Source organism: Littorina saxatilis, linkage group LG1, assembly GCF_037325665.1.
Source record: "Littorina saxatilis isolate snail1 linkage group LG1, US_GU_Lsax_2.0, whole genome shotgun sequence".
Classification (NCBI taxonomy): Eukaryota; Metazoa; Mollusca; class Gastropoda; order Littorinimorpha; family Littorinidae; genus Littorina; species Littorina saxatilis.
Window position 1 is genome coordinate 61,096,645 of NC_090245.1, and position 15,698 is coordinate 61,112,342.

General features: G+C 41.1%; 2 protein-coding genes across 2 annotated transcripts in view; one reads left to right on the top strand and one right to left on the bottom strand.

Annotated features, from left to right (window-relative positions):
- The window catches only part of LOC138975780 (lachesin-like), a 271,419-nt gene that overhangs the window by 191,050 nt on the left and 64,671 nt on the right, over positions 1–15,698 (top strand). The window contains exons 3-4 of the mRNA XM_070348534.1: positions 7,982–8,192; positions 9,637–9,681. Of these exons, the coding sequence (XP_070204635.1) occupies positions 7,982–8,192; positions 9,637–9,681 (256 nt within the window). The remainder of the gene's footprint in view (positions 1–7,981; positions 8,193–9,636; positions 9,682–15,698) is intronic.
- Positions 1–15,698, bottom strand: part of LOC138975798 (uncharacterized) — a 270,784-nt gene that overhangs the window by 32,579 nt on the left and 222,507 nt on the right. The window lies entirely within an intron of this gene.

A 15,698-nucleotide genomic window follows, 5' to 3' on the forward strand; every position in this document is an offset into this window, starting at 1 on the left:
ATTTGCCATAGAAGTGTTCAAAGGATGCGTTATTGCACAAAACTTCCCCCCCCCCCCCTCTCTCTCTCTCTCTCTCTCTCTCTCTCTCTCACACACACACACACACACACACACACACACACACACACACACACACTAACACACACACACACACACACACACACACACACACACACACACACACACACACACACACACACTTACACCCGTGAATCAACCTCTTCAGACATCACTTCCCGCCAAAGATGAAGCTTTGAAGATGAAGACCATTGTTGGAGCAGTCCGCGGTACAAGCCATCAACGAGTCAGGTTTTATTTCACTTTTAGAGAGGCGTAAATGTCAAAAATAAGGTGCCAAACTACTTACTTGCGATATTGCCACCATTAATATCAACTAATAACCCATATCGCCAGCGCAGACCTTTAGATAGGAAAGTTCCATCGTTTAACACTGAATTATACAGAAACTCATTTCTCTCAACACAACTCTGGAATTCTTTACCAGACTACATAAAACTTAGTGAGTCCCTAAGTGAATTCAACCACTTTTTGTCAAAAAACGATTTAAGTCCGCCGTGTTATTGGTATTCTGGAGATCGCATATCACAAACAATTCACTGTAAGCTCAGGCTATATATAAGTGATCTTAATAACGATCTAGTGAGACGTCACGTTGCTACAGATGCATCTTGTGACTGCGGATTTCCGTCCGAAACCGTAAAACACTTCCTATTAGATTGTCCAAATTATCGCGAAGCACGTCAAGAAACCATACATACCCTCCCTAACCACAGCATTCACCTCCCCCACCTTCTAAATGGAGACAGACAGTATTCTCTAGATTTGAACAGGAACATTTTTTTCCATAGTACACTCGTTCATTGAACGTTCAGGCCGCTTTGGGCAAACCAGAATCAATGCTCCACAAACCGGACAACAACTTTAATTTCTGCACAACTCCTACCCATCCCTCTTCTTTTTATTCCTTTTCTTCCCCTCCTTCCTTCCTCTTACTGTCTTTCTTTATAATGATTATGCAACGTTTATTATGTTATTAATAGATTTGGTTTATTTAGACAAATTGTTTAGCCGTTACCGCCTTACGTTGTAATATCCATGCAGGAACACCACTATAAGTTTCTAGCTTGTTGTTGTTATCTGTGTCTTTTGTATACATGTCATGATTGTAACATTTGTTGAAATAAACTTATGTTTAAACCAAAGATGAAGCTTTCGTTTCTTCTTTTTCCTCCCAGTCAAAAATGTATTGCGATTCTCTAGCCACTCTAGAAACCTTTTTCTGTCCAATCCCCGAAACATGTCTAAGGAAAGGAAACAATTGAAAAACAACAATAACAGCAGACTGAATAATCTTTATTTATTTTCCTTGTTTACTCCACTGGTCGAAACTGGGGGGTGGGCGTTTACTAGGTACTATACCATGTACACCTGCATGCAACTGAGATTAAAAAAAAAAAAATGTAAAAGTCTCCCCGTGTTTTTATTTCATTCAGTTTGTTTGAGTTGTTGCTATTGACTTTGAAACTGACACGCCGGCGAAAACGCCGGTAACGCGTGCGCAGAGAAGAGCAAGCATCGGGAATCTTCAATTCTAAAAATAACCAACACTGGTAGCTGCCGACATTCCGTTAGACACACATGAATACCGGGGGAAAATAAATATACTGTTCAAAAAAAGAAACGCATAGTTGCTACTTGCCAAATTTGTTTTATTTTTCGAAAAAATTAACAGAAATCCAATATTTAGATTATTTGTTTGAAATTTGGTATGGACACAGTTGAATGCACACACAGTTCATTTGCATCTTCAAATCAATCAGTCAATCAATACGATTGGGTGCCGAGGCTGTCAAGTCAGTAGGGGGTGTGACTGCCTTGAGCAGCAACAACTGCCCGGCACCTTCTGGGCATGGACTGGATCAGATGCCGGATATCTTGCTGTGGGATGGTGTCCCACTCCTCCTGAAGTGCCTGCAATAGATCGCGGTGATTTGCCGGCGCTTCTTCTCGCCTGCGCACACGTCTGTCCAATTCATCCCAGAGGTGTTCTATCGGGTTCATGTCTGGCGACATGGATGGCCAGGGAAGCACCTGGACATGGTGGTCGGTGAGGAACTGGGTGGTGAGTCGTGCTGTGTGCGGGCGAGCGTTGTCCTGCTGGAATATGGCATCCTGGTCAGCCAGAAGAGGAAGGGCGTGTGGGCGCAGAATTTCCTCCACGTATCGCTGGGCAGTTATGCGCCCTTGGACGTGCACCAGGGTGCTCCTTCCAGCGGTATTGATCGCCCCCCACACCATGACGCCTCCACCACCATGAACGGGTGCCTCATCCACACAGTTGGGCGCGTAACGTTCGTTTACTCTCCGGTAGACCCTCCTCCGACCATCATGTCGCTGGAGCAGGAAGTAGGACTCGTCGCTGAACCACACGTGTCTCCAGTGATTCCGGACGGTCCAGCGAAGGTGCTGGTTGCCCCACTGCACTCGGTTCTGGCGATGGCGGCGGGTGAGGACAGCTCCTCTGTGAGGTCTGCGAGCTCTCAAACCAGCTTCATGCAGGCGGTTCCGCACGGTCTGGTACGATAATCGGTGTGGCCCGGGGAGAGCCTGGACAGAAGATGAGGCCGACAGGAAACGATTCGGGAGGTGGCGGAGCCGTATGAAGCGGTCGTGAGCAGCAGTTGTCGCCCTTGGTCTTCCCGCTCGTGGCAAGTCAGCAACGGAGCCAGTGGCTTGAAACCTGACCCACAGTCTACTGATGGTGCTCTGGGACACGTGGAAGTGCCTGGCGATTGCACTTTGACTTTGGCCTGCTTGTAAACGACCCAATGCAATTTGGCGGTCTTCTCTGCTCAATGGGGCCATCTTTCGTCGCTGAATTGTCGTCTGATTTCTTTGTGGCGAACAATCCGCTTTTATGGGTTTTGGAAGACATGGTGAGAGCTCAATATTCCCCGAGTTTCACGAGATTACACTAAAGCATGACGAGTGGTCATGCCAAATGAGCAATTTTGACATTGTAGCCACTGATAACGCATGCGTCACGTGCAGAGCTCACTTGTGGCAATGGACGAAAGGTCGACGACCAGATAAACATTTTCTGCAGTTTGGTGGATATCCTTGTAGCCATATAACTAAATTAACCAAATATTACAAGCTATGCGTTTCTTTTTTTGAACAGTATAATTACTGGGCAGTAAAAATAAATACTGGGCAGTAGTTAAACGACAGTTTGACTTTGAAGGACACAATGTTGCAGCTTTTTAGCCAGCGTGTCAGTTTCAAAGTCAATAGCAACTACCCAAACAAACTGAATGAAATAAAAACACGGGGAGACCCTTTTTACTTATTTTTTATTTTTTTGTTTTTAATCTCAGTTGCATGCAGGTGGCTGCTACCGCATTTTAGTTTTTTTGTCTTCTCTCTCACCTTTGTTTTTTGAAGCGGGGAGCATCCTTCTTCATGGTTATTTATTTTATTTTTTTAATCAAATGTTTACATGTTTAAGTTAACAAACTTTATCAATAAACTAATATCATGTTAACCAAAGATTTAAAAAAAAACCATTACTGCCTAAAAAAAAAATTTAAATCAATTTTGCTATTATAACGTACTCTTTTGCACATGAAGAAAATAAACAAAAATAAACAAATGCCAAAGAGTAAAAAAAAAATTACGGGCAGATGGAGATTTGAACTCGACTCAATCACGCATCAGGCGAACGAGAGAACCGTTCGGCAACGGAATTAGTTCACAATAGCTTGACACTGTAATGTATTAAAGAAGACGCTAGCACGCTTTCACCACAAGCCGGAATGATCGAGCATCGGTTGAAATCTTTCGCGAGCGGTATCTCGTATTTGTCCGCAATGCATTGGTGCCTAAATGACACCAATGTGTGTCCATGAGGGACATAGATCTACAAACAATATTTTAACAAGATTTATTCAAAATTGACGGTTTTAGAGGAGGGGGATGGGTCCTCTAACTTTACAGCTCTGAGACACCCGGGTAAGTCCTTACCGGAGTTTCATAAATAACGAGCGAGTTTTCGCGAGGAACAGGGTTGAGCTACGGTAGGGTCACTGCGCATGTCTGGTTTTTTTCTTCGCGGAAACGCTGTTGGATTGTGTCCAGTCGCGTCCCTTGCAACAAGATGGCGACAAGCGCGTTACGGATTTACTGTTGTGGAGAGTTGATGGACGACGATGATGAACAAGCAGTACTGTTTTATTGTTGATGTGAATGTAATGCCAAAACATCGAACTATCGATTCGAACGTCAATGAAGAAGTGAGCGTGAAAATCGAGCGCAAAACAGCCGGGTAAAATTTCAGGGCGCTAAAGTACATTTGAGCCGAAATCGCACCCAAACTCCTGTTGACCTCATTTCTTCCCAAAATAAACATCACTGCTAAAATAAAATGCATTAAAACCAAGACAGTATCCAACCCAGTATCCTTAATTTTTGAAAGGCTAAGTGATTTACAACAAATGTCTTCTCACAATCCGTAACTTTGTCAAAAAATATTTGCAGAAGTTTCTCACCTCGCCTTGGCAGCCATCTTGGAACTGGAGAGACCCTACGCAGGAAGCAAGGTTGAAAGTTGGTTAACCGGTGACGTCACTCCAGTCGAACCGGACCGAGTTTTTGCGACCTCCGGTTCGACTCGAGTCACCTTAGTTGACGCTAAAACTCGCTCAACATTTAGCTGACTTATCGAGCGGAAGTGGTTTTACAGGCCGGTATATGAGTTGCAGCTCTTTCAAGAATACGGGCCCTGGTCTACTCATTTCATCCGTTATCCTCGAAAACATTGGCGCTGTTGAACAGATAATAAGAGAAGATCACTTACTTATATTTAGGGAGATGCAATATGCCCTTGGCATTAAAAGCTCTGCATTTGAAAAGATCTTACACAAATACTTAATGGCCCCAAAGCGATTTGCTGGTTTGGTACCACGTGAACCTAGTGACGGGAAAAAGAGGGGTAGGGCAGAGCCTGACAATACTTTAAACAAAATCAACAATGGGTTGTCCAAATCAACATGGAATATCGTCAGTGGTGACGAAACCTGGGTTAATTAGTTCCAATCTGAAACCAAACAACTGTCGTCTGTTCGGGTGTTTAACCAGGTGACCCAAATATTCGTCTCCCAATTCCCAAAACATACAAATACAAGCATAATATTAACTATTATATTATTATATTATTATATTAGTTATTACTGGATGCGCTGTTCACAGTATCATTTGCGCAAATAGTGCATTGGCATGCAGCCACCCTTTGCGTAGGTGGGCCGCCGCAAAATCGATCAGTCGTGGTACAGATTCAAGAATTACGCTCCAACCGCGTGACTTTGGAAGACACAACTTGGACCACATGTCAACTAATAAACAATAATGATATTCCAATAGACTGCAGTTTGATTGATAACCTTGATTTTCCGTAATAACTGTGGGAAGTCAGAATTTACGCAAACTTGGCAAGAAAAGCATAAATAATCGAAGCTCAACGTTAACAAATGCATCGAAGAAAAGAAGAAAATCGATGATGGGATGCTATAACACCTTAGGTCGAAGTACAAACGCCAGGAATGTGATGATATGTCATTTTGGAGAAAACAGAGACGATTTTGTCGTGCAGAAACTCACCCTGCGTGTTGCTCTTCATCGGTGAAAGTTAGTGCGGAGGCAATTCCCCAATGCAGCCACCGTCTACGTATATACGGTGTGTTCCGTTTTTGTCTGGTCGATTTTAAGGGTGCCCTTACTTGAGCGGCGATCACGTGATCCCTGTAAAAGAATTATTTAATCCAAAAGGTGATCCTGAAGGTTAAGTGAACGGCCTTAACTGGCATATAACATTTTAATGAAATGACACGGGAATTAATGCTTTAATTTGGGTTTGAAATTAGTTGCAATAATGTTTTTGCCAAGTTTATAAAATCAGAAGCAAAATTCTCAATCATTTTTGGACAGACAGTTCCTTCGAATCACCAAGATGCAGGTGTCCTGAGTGTATTGGCCTTGGAGAAGGGATGCAGGAAAGGGGGGTTAGATCTCGATGAAGGTTCATAGCATGACTGATCTGGGGCAAAGATCATCATTCTTGGCATCGCTCAGTTTCCTATATTTTATTTAATAATTTTTTTTATTTTAAGAAAGTTTTCGCAGAAGCCTTTTGTTTTAATTATTTTTCCGTAGAGAGAAGCAAGACCATTTATTTTTAATTCAACAAAGAAAGTGAAATCAGAATTTAATTTGGTAAGACCAGTTTCTGGGGGGGGGGGGGGGAATTCTTGTGAGAAAGGAGTTACAATAACGGATTTGGAATTGCGTGCCAAACCAGGACAGCTGCTGCGCCCAAAAACAAAAACAAAACATGCATCTGGTATATTACGAACTTCACACGAGTACGCTTTCACAATAGCGCTCTGGCGGGATGGAAAACAGTTCTAACTTAATTAACAAACCAGGAAATTGCTTGCAGCGCTCGTGATGCTCGCCGTTGCGCTCTTAACGAAGGGAAGCAATACTGCTGAAATGTATCCGCGGAAGAGGTTATTTCCCCTGAGCCCTCCATGGTTTGATCGATGGCTTTTGCTGCCGAGTGTGGGTCCATTTTCTGGAGCGTCAAAAATAGAAATACATGTTCTTTTATCCTGTTGATGTAGAAGGAACTTTTTACAAAAACTTGTGTCGACTGTAGTTTTCTGTGAAGTAGGTTGGAGGTTAATTTAGTGTCTACATTTCAAACAGAATTTGTTTTCAAATTCAAGGATGCTTCTTTAAAAACAGTTCTAGGTCTAGGTTTTGGATGCATTATTCATTCTGTTACTTTGATACATGAAGTGAAATCCAATGAAATGGCCTTGTTCCTTTGACTGAATGCACAATTCCTCAGTACGTTTTAAGATTTCATCACTTTGACAAGGATGTTCAGTGTTTGTTTGTTGTTTGTGTGCTGCATGAATCAAATAAAACATATTTTTTTAACAGAGTTTATGTTACAGATTATCCGGCGGAGAGTGTGAGACCCTAACCCTAGTATCTGTAAGAGTTAGCCTACATGACACGCCTTACGGAACGCGCTTTACCATCCTTTGTCAGCCAACCATTTATTCGTTTTGGTGATCATCTGGCAGAGTGTTTCAGACCCGAACTCTCTCCCAACTATGATTTAGTCTCCATGGCTAATGACAAGTACCCCTTACAGAACGTGTTGCTTCAATCACAATTAGAATTGTGTTGTACAGTGGAACCTCCCTTTTAAGATCCCCCGATGTAAGACATCCATATCCCCCATTTTAAGACTGCACTTTTTCAGATTTGATGTTCAAAACATCTGTAAGTTTATCCCCAGTTTCAGACTCTCTACCTTTGAAGACCTGATTTTCTCAGATTTCTGAAAAAACAAAGGTCTAAACAAAAAGGTTGGGGGGGTTCCACTGTAACTACATTTCTCTTACAGATCAACTGGCTTAGATCATCAGTGAGCTGGTGTACGTTCCTGTTGATGGGCACTCAAACACGTCAGTCAGAGTCTAACGTCATTGTTATTATTATTTGTTTACAAATGGTCCCTCGTCACTACGGTAGTTATCTCTCTTATAATTCCGAGACGACCCCAATATTTTGTGACTTTTTAAAGGAGATCAAGATTTGTAACAGCATTTGATGAATATATTTGCGGCGATCATCCTTTTTTGTGGATGAAAGTCGTTTGTTCATTTCAATGCTTGTTATTCTCTCAGGTGTCAGGAGATTGGTTCCGGATAACTCTCGCTTACTCCATTACACATGTCGTATGCATTCAGAGCGCTTACTTCCCTTCGGTTATTTGAAGAAAGTCAAACAAACTTGAATCGGTCCCTCATAGCCTAATAGGGACGTCAAAAACAAACACATGAACAACCAATCAACCAACTTGCCAACCAACCAACCATTTATGTTACAGATCATCTGGCGGAGAGCGTCAGAACCCAGCCCCCTGACTATTGGTGACCTGGTGTACGTGCCTGACGACCGCTACATGCTACAGAGCGTGCCTCTGCGCCAGGAGTGGAACCTGATGATCAAGGATGTGCAGCCCAGGGACACCGGTGTCTACGAGTGTCAGATCAGCAGTCGCTTGAAGCTCATCCACCACATACTGCTCAGGGTCAACAGTGAGTGTGTCCTATAGTCGCATAGGTTCATGTGTTGGATGAGTATTGTGCTGGCCGTGTAGCTAGCTGATGTCAAACTTGATCAGGAAGTATGTAACTGTGTTATGCCCAGAGCAGTTTAAAGATGTGTTCTTTTTTCATTAGAGTTTGATATTCATGTAACGAAAGGAGTTGAGTCAGTTGAGTAATTGACAAATATAAGCTGGATTCCAAAAAAGACGGAGATGCCAGAAAATGAACGGCTGCTTCTTAAAATGACATCAGTTTGCTTTTGTGTTGCATGCCCGTGCTCGTGTTCGAAAACTATACCCTGAAAATAAGTTAAAAAAATAGTCACGGCCACTGTAGCTGTATTGGGAAGCAACTTTAACAATTTCAATGCTTGTAACATTTCCTTTCTGCATGACAATGTAGAATGTTGAGGTTTTTCCAGATCTATGTTAGTATGATAGCAGTATTCAATTTGCTTTGCGTAACAATTGCAACAACAACAACAACAACAACAACAAAAAGAGGTTATTTTGAATGCTTCTGAGCAGTGCGACCACCCTTTGAGAAAAGGACGCCATCTGGCAAACTTAAATGACCTTAAAATCCCGAGTCCTCATATGTTTCCAGCACTGTCAGGAACGCATAGTAGAACGAAACCCGGTCGACTTCATGAATTCGAATGCGGATTTTAACAGATGCTTACCTTTCAAGTTCTACTAAAACGAAAATCAAACTGTGTACCTCTAACTGTCTTGGGATGATTTGTGCCGGTTAATTTAAAGATTGTGTGTCTTTATATCAAGGACACAGAAAGACAAATAATCTGTCCGAAAAAAAGTCCCTTTTCCTTACTACTGTTTCATCTTGATAGAAATTGAAAAGGACGGTTCATCACAACTTGCAGGAAAGGACTGTTGAAGAGGCACGTTTGAGTTGCAATAAGCAAACTTGGTTTGCTTTACACTGGGCATCAATTTTTGTGTGAAGAGGGGCAAACGTCTAACAGGAAAACGATTAAAGACGATAGATTTATCGTTGACTTTTATCACAATGATTTTAGTAACCATGTTTTAGTAGTTCTTTTGCCTTTGTGGATGGTCCTTTGACATAAAATACAATTAGTTTCTACCTGTTTATCAGCGTTGTGTTATCTTCTTGCAATGGAGGAGGGAATGGTGAGGGTTATTTTCAATCTGCGTGCCTCGCACATGTTGATTAACCATATGCTTTGTGCTTGAAATGAGGGGGGGAGGGGGTCCCAGTTTTTATGAAGGACTTTCTCAAACGTAAACTGCTTTTCTTGTCCACAGACTGTTATTCATACATTTTATGCTGAGTGTGAGACTGGTCTGTGCTTCATAGAGATGTATACGTAGAACAGTTTAGTTTTGACATATATATGCTTCTTGTAGCGTTTTTGTAAGCAACGAGGTTTTCTTTTGTGCTTGTACAGTGACAGAGAGGCCCCAGAGGGAAAGATATGACAACTTCAAAAAAGGTATCTTTTTTTCAGATGTTTTTTTCATTGCATGAATAAAATATGCTATGTTCAGGTTACGGGATAAAATTGGAAAAAAATCATGTTGTACGAAGGCATGCGATTATATGTGGCATGTTGCAGAATGCTTTTGTCTTGAATATGTTCAGTACACACACACACACACACACACACACACACACACACACACACACACACACACACACACACACACACACACACACACACACATACAGCAACATAAACATACACAAACAAACACACACGCACACTCACACACACTCCCTCTCACACACACACACACACACACACACACACACACACACACACACACACACGCATGCAAGCACACACACACACTCGCACGCATGCACACATACGCATGCAAGCACACACACACACACACACACACACACACACACACACACACACACACACACACACACATTGTGAATGTCTTATACTGAATGTAGATTTTATGTCAATCGTGATTCTGTAACCTCAGAACATTATTATTCGTTTTCCTGTGATGTTTTGGTTTGTTTTGACAAGATTAGACTGAGAAGTACAAATCTCATTGTTGCACCACAAATATGTGGCCTCCTTCAATCCTTTGTCGTTCACTACTTTTTCTCACGTTAGGAATATATTCTACATTCTACTATTCAACTCTTTACCTTTAGTAAAGCAATTCATTGCTATCGGACACACAGTAAAATAAATACACACAGCACTTGTTTCGTCGCTCAAAGCAATTCTTGCCTTTAAGTAACCCTATCCGCGACAAAAGAAGGAAGCATGTAAACTCTGTTTATTGAATCTCATTTGCCAATACATATACAAACGATCAGATTGTAGTTAATAGACGTTTTTTGGAAATAACTGTCAGTGGGTTTTATTTAGCGGTCTGGGCCCGTATTCTTGAAAAAGCTGCAACATTGTGTCCTTTAAAGTCAAACTGTCGTTTAACTACCGCCCAGTATTTATTTTTACTGCCCAGTAATTATTTATTTTCCCCCGGTATTAATGTGTGTCTGGCGGAAGGTCGGCAGCTACCAAAATAGGTTATTTTTAGAATAGGAGATTCCTCATGCTAGCTCCTCTGTACAAACAATATTTGAACAAAATTTATTCTTGAAAAAGTTGCAACTCATATACAGGGCCCGTATTCTTTAAATAGCTGCAACTCATATACCAGCCTGTAAAACCACTTCCGCTCGATAAGTCCGCTAAGTGTTATTTATGAAACTCCGGTAAGGACTTACCCGGGTGTCTCCGAGCTGTAAAAATAGGTAAAACCGTCAATTTTGAATAAATCTTGTTAACATATTGTTTGTAGATCTATGTCCCTCATGGACACACATTGGTGTCATTTAAGCACCAATGCATTGCGGACAAATACGAGATACTGCTCGCGAAAGATTTCAACCGATGCTCGATCATACCGGCTTGTGGTGAAAGCGTGCTAGCGTCTTCTTTAATGCATTACAGTGTCAATTTAATTTCAGCTGATTCTGTTGCCGAACGGTTCTCTCGTTCGCCTGATGCGTGTTTGAGTCGAGTTCAAATCTCCATCTGCCCGTAATTTTTTTTTACTCTTTGGCATTTGTTTATTTTTGTTTATTTTCTTCATGTGCAAAAGAGTACGTTATAATAGCAAAATTGATTTAAAAAAAATAATGTTAGGCAGGAATGGTTTTTTTTTTAAATCTTTGGTAAACATGATATTAGTTTTTTGATAAAGTTTGTTAACTTAAACATGTAAACATTTGATTAAAAAAATAAAATAAATAACCATGAAGAAGGATGCTCTCCGCTTCAAAAAAAACAAAGGTGAGACAGAAGACAAAAAAACTAAAATGCGGTAGCAGCCACCTGCATGCAACTGAGATTAAAAATAAAAACATAAAAAGGGTCTCCCCTTGTTTTTATTTCATTCAAGATCTAGATGTTTGGGTATAGTTGCTATTGACTTTGAAACTGACGCGCTAGCTAAAAAGCTGCAACACTGTGTCCTTCAAAGTCAAACTATCGTTTAACTACCGCCCAGTATTTATTTTTACTGCCCAGTAATTATTTATTTTTCCCCGGTATTCATGTGTGTCTAGCAGAAGGTCAGCAGCTACCAGTGTAGGTTATTTTTAGAATTGAAGATTCCCGATGTTTGCAAAGCTTCATCTTTGGCGGGAAGTGATGTCTGAAGTCGTCGCGATATAACCTTCGTGGTTGAAAACGACGTTAAACACCAAATAAAGAAAGAAAGAAAGAAAGATGTCTGAAGAGGTTGATTCACGGGTGTGTGTGTGTGTGTGTGTGTTAGTGTGTGTGTGTGTGTGTGTGTGTGTGTGTGTGTGAGAGAGAGAGAGAGAGAGAGAGAGAGAGAGGGGGGGAGTTTTGTGCAATAACGCATCCTTTGAACACTTCTATGGCAAATGACCAAAATATCGTTTTTCTAGCTAAGAAACCGCTCCTGCCAAGGGTATAGTACCTATTAAACGCCCACCCCCCACCTTTGGGCAAAATTGGTGAACAGGGTGGGTGGGCGTATACAAGGTAGATAACAGTAATATCATGTTAAACAAAAATTTAAAAAAAACTCATTCTCGCCTTAAATTAATTTTTAAAATCAATTTTGATATTACAACGTACTCTCTTGCAGACGAAGAAAATAAACAAAAACAAACAAATGACAAAAAGTATTAAAAAAAAAGTATTGAGCGTAAGTGGTTTTACAGGCCAGTATATGAGTTGCAGCTTTTTCAAGAATAAATGTTGTTCAAATATTGTTTGTAGAGAGGAGTCCTATTCTAAAAATAACCAATTTTGGTAGCTGCCGACCTTCCGCCAGACACACATTAATACCGGGGGAAAATAAATAATTACTGTGCAGTAAAATTAAATACTGGGCGGTAGTTAAACGACAGTTTGACTTTAAAGGACACAATGTTGCAGCTTTTTCAAGAATACGGGCCTTGGCCTGTAAAACCACTTAGGCTCAATAAGTCCGCCAACTGCTAAGTGCTATTTATGAAACACCGGTAAGTCCTTACCGGGTTGTCTCCTAGCTGTAAAGTTAGAGGACCCATCCCCCTCCTGTAAAGTCGCTACCTGTCAGTAACTTCACCAACACTGTCCATTAAAACCGTCAAGTTTGAATAAATCTTGTTTAAATATTGTTCGTAGATTTATGTCCCTCATGGACACACATTGGTGTCATTTAAGCACCAATGCATTGCGGTCAAATACGAGATTCTGCTGGCGAAAGATTTCAACCGATACTCGATTATAACGGCGTGTTGCGAAAGCGTGCTAGCGTCTTGTTTAATGCATTACAGTGGCGAGAATTTGTTGTCTGATTCCGTAGCCAAACGGTTATCGAATTCGCCTGATGCGCGATTGAGTCGAGTTCAAATCACCATCAGGCCTTACTTTTTTTTTTAATACTTTTTGTCATTTGTTTGTTTTTACATTTAGTCAAGTTTTGACTAAATGTTTTAACATAGAGGGGGGAATCGAGACGAGGGTCGTGGTGTATGTGTGTGTGTGTGTGTGTGTGTGTGTGTGTGTGTCTGTCTGTGTGTGTGTGTAGAGCGATTCAGACTAAACTACTGGACCGATCTTTATGAAATTTGACATGAGAGTTCCTGGGAATGATATCCCCGGACAGTTTTTTTATTTTTTCGATAAATGCCGGTAACGCGTGTGCAGAGAAGAGCAAACATCGGGAATCTTCAATTCTAAAAATAACCAACACTGGTAGCTGCCGACATTCCGCTAGACACACATGAATACCGGGGAAAAATAAATAATTACTGGGCAGTAAAAATAAATACTGGGCGGTAGTTAAACGACAGTTTGACTTTGAAGGACACAATGTTGCAGCTTTTTAGCCAGCGTGTCAGTTTCAAAGTGAATAGCAACTACCCAAACAATTACTGAATGAAATAAAAACACGGGGAGACCCTTTTTACATTTAAGTCAAGTTTTGACTAAATGTTTTAACATAGAGGGGGAATCGAGACGAGGGTCGTGGTGTGTGTGTGCCGTGTGTGTGTGCGCGTGCGTGTGTGTGTGTAGAGCGATTCAGAGTAAACTACTGGACCGATCTTTATGAAATTTGACGTGAGAGGTCCTGGGTATGATATCCCCGGACCTTTTTTTTCATTTGTTCGATAAATGTCTTTGATGACGTAATATCCGGCTTTTTGTAAAAGTTGAGGCGGCACTGTCACACCCTCATTTTTCAATAAAATTGATTGAAATTTTGGCAAAGCAATCTTCGACGAAGGCCGGACTGTGGTATTGCATTTCAGCTTGGAGGCTTAAAATTTAATTGATGACTTTGGTCATTAAAAATCTGAAAATTGTAATTAAAATTATTTTTTTATAAAACGATAAAAAAAAAAAAACGTTTATCGTATTGTTCATCATTTTCTGATTCCAAAAACATATAATTATGTTATATTTGGATAAAAAACAAGCTCTGAAAATTAAAAATATAAAAATTATGGGACTGGGTGGCCGAGTGGTAACGCACTTGCGCTCGGAAGCGAGAGGTTGCGTGTTCAGGCCTGGGTCAGGCCGCAATTTTCTCCCCCCTTTCCTAACCTAGGTGGTGGGTTCAAGTGCTAGTCTTTCGGATGAGACGAAAAACCGAGGTCCCTTCGTGTACACTACATTGGGGTGTGCACGTTAAAGATCCCACGATTGACAAAAGGGTCTTTCCTGGCAAAATTGTATAGGCATAGATAAAAATGTCCATCAAATACCCGTGGGACTTGGAATAAAGTAAAAAAATTCCATCTCACACGGCATTAAGTCTCAGGAAACATGAATACACGCATGCAGGAAAAAAAAATATGGGTAGCGCCGTATGTATGGCAGCTCGCTTTCCCCGGGGAGAAAGCAGCCCGAATTTCCATGAGGGTAACCTCACTGGACTGTAAATCTTATCCAATCTAATTATGATTGAAATTAAATTTCCGAAATCGATTTAAAAACAATTTCATCTTATTCCTTGTCCGTTCCTGATTCCAAAAACACATAGATATGATATGTTTGGATTAAAAACACATTCAGAGAGTTAAAAAGAATAGAGATATAGAAAAGCGGGCTATCCTCCTCAGCGCAACCGCTACCGCGCTTTTCTGTATTGTTAATTTCACTGCCTTTGCCACGAGCAGTGGACAGACGATGCTACGAGTGTACGGTCTTGCCGAAAAAATGCAATTGCGTTCAGTTTCATTCTGTGAGTTCGACTGAGCTTGACTAAATGTTGTATTTTCGCCTTACGCGACTTGTTGTTTATTTTCTTCGTGTGCAAGAGAGTACGTTGTAATATCAAAATTGATTTTAAAAATTAATTTAAGGCGAGAATGAGTTTTTTTTAATTTTTGGTTAACATGATATTACTGTTATCTACCTTGTATACGCCCACCCACCCCATGCACCAATTTTGCCCAACAGTGGGGGGTGGGCGGTTTCTTAGCTAGAAAAACGATATTTTGGTCATTTGCCATAGAAGTGTTCAAAGGATGCGTTATTGCACAAAACTCCCCCCCCCCCCCACTCTCTCTCTCTCTCTCTCTCTCTCTCTCTCTTTCTCTCTCTCTCTCACACACACACACACACACACACACACACACACACTAACACACACACACACACACACACACACACACACACACCCGTGAATCAACCTCTTCAGACATCACTTCCCGCCAAAGATGAAGCTTTGAAGATGAAGACCATTGTTGGAGCAGTCCGCGGTACAAGCCATCAACAACTGTACGACGAGTCAGGCTTTATTTCACTTTTAGAGAGGCGTAAACGTCAAAAATTGATATTATTTCACAAGATTGTACACCGTAAGGTGCCAAACTACTAAACTAGCGATATTGCCACCATTAATATCAACTAATAACCCATATCGCCAGCGCAGACCTTTAGATAGGAAAGTTCCATCGTTTAACACTGAATTATACAGAAACTCATTTCTCCCATCTTCAACACAACTC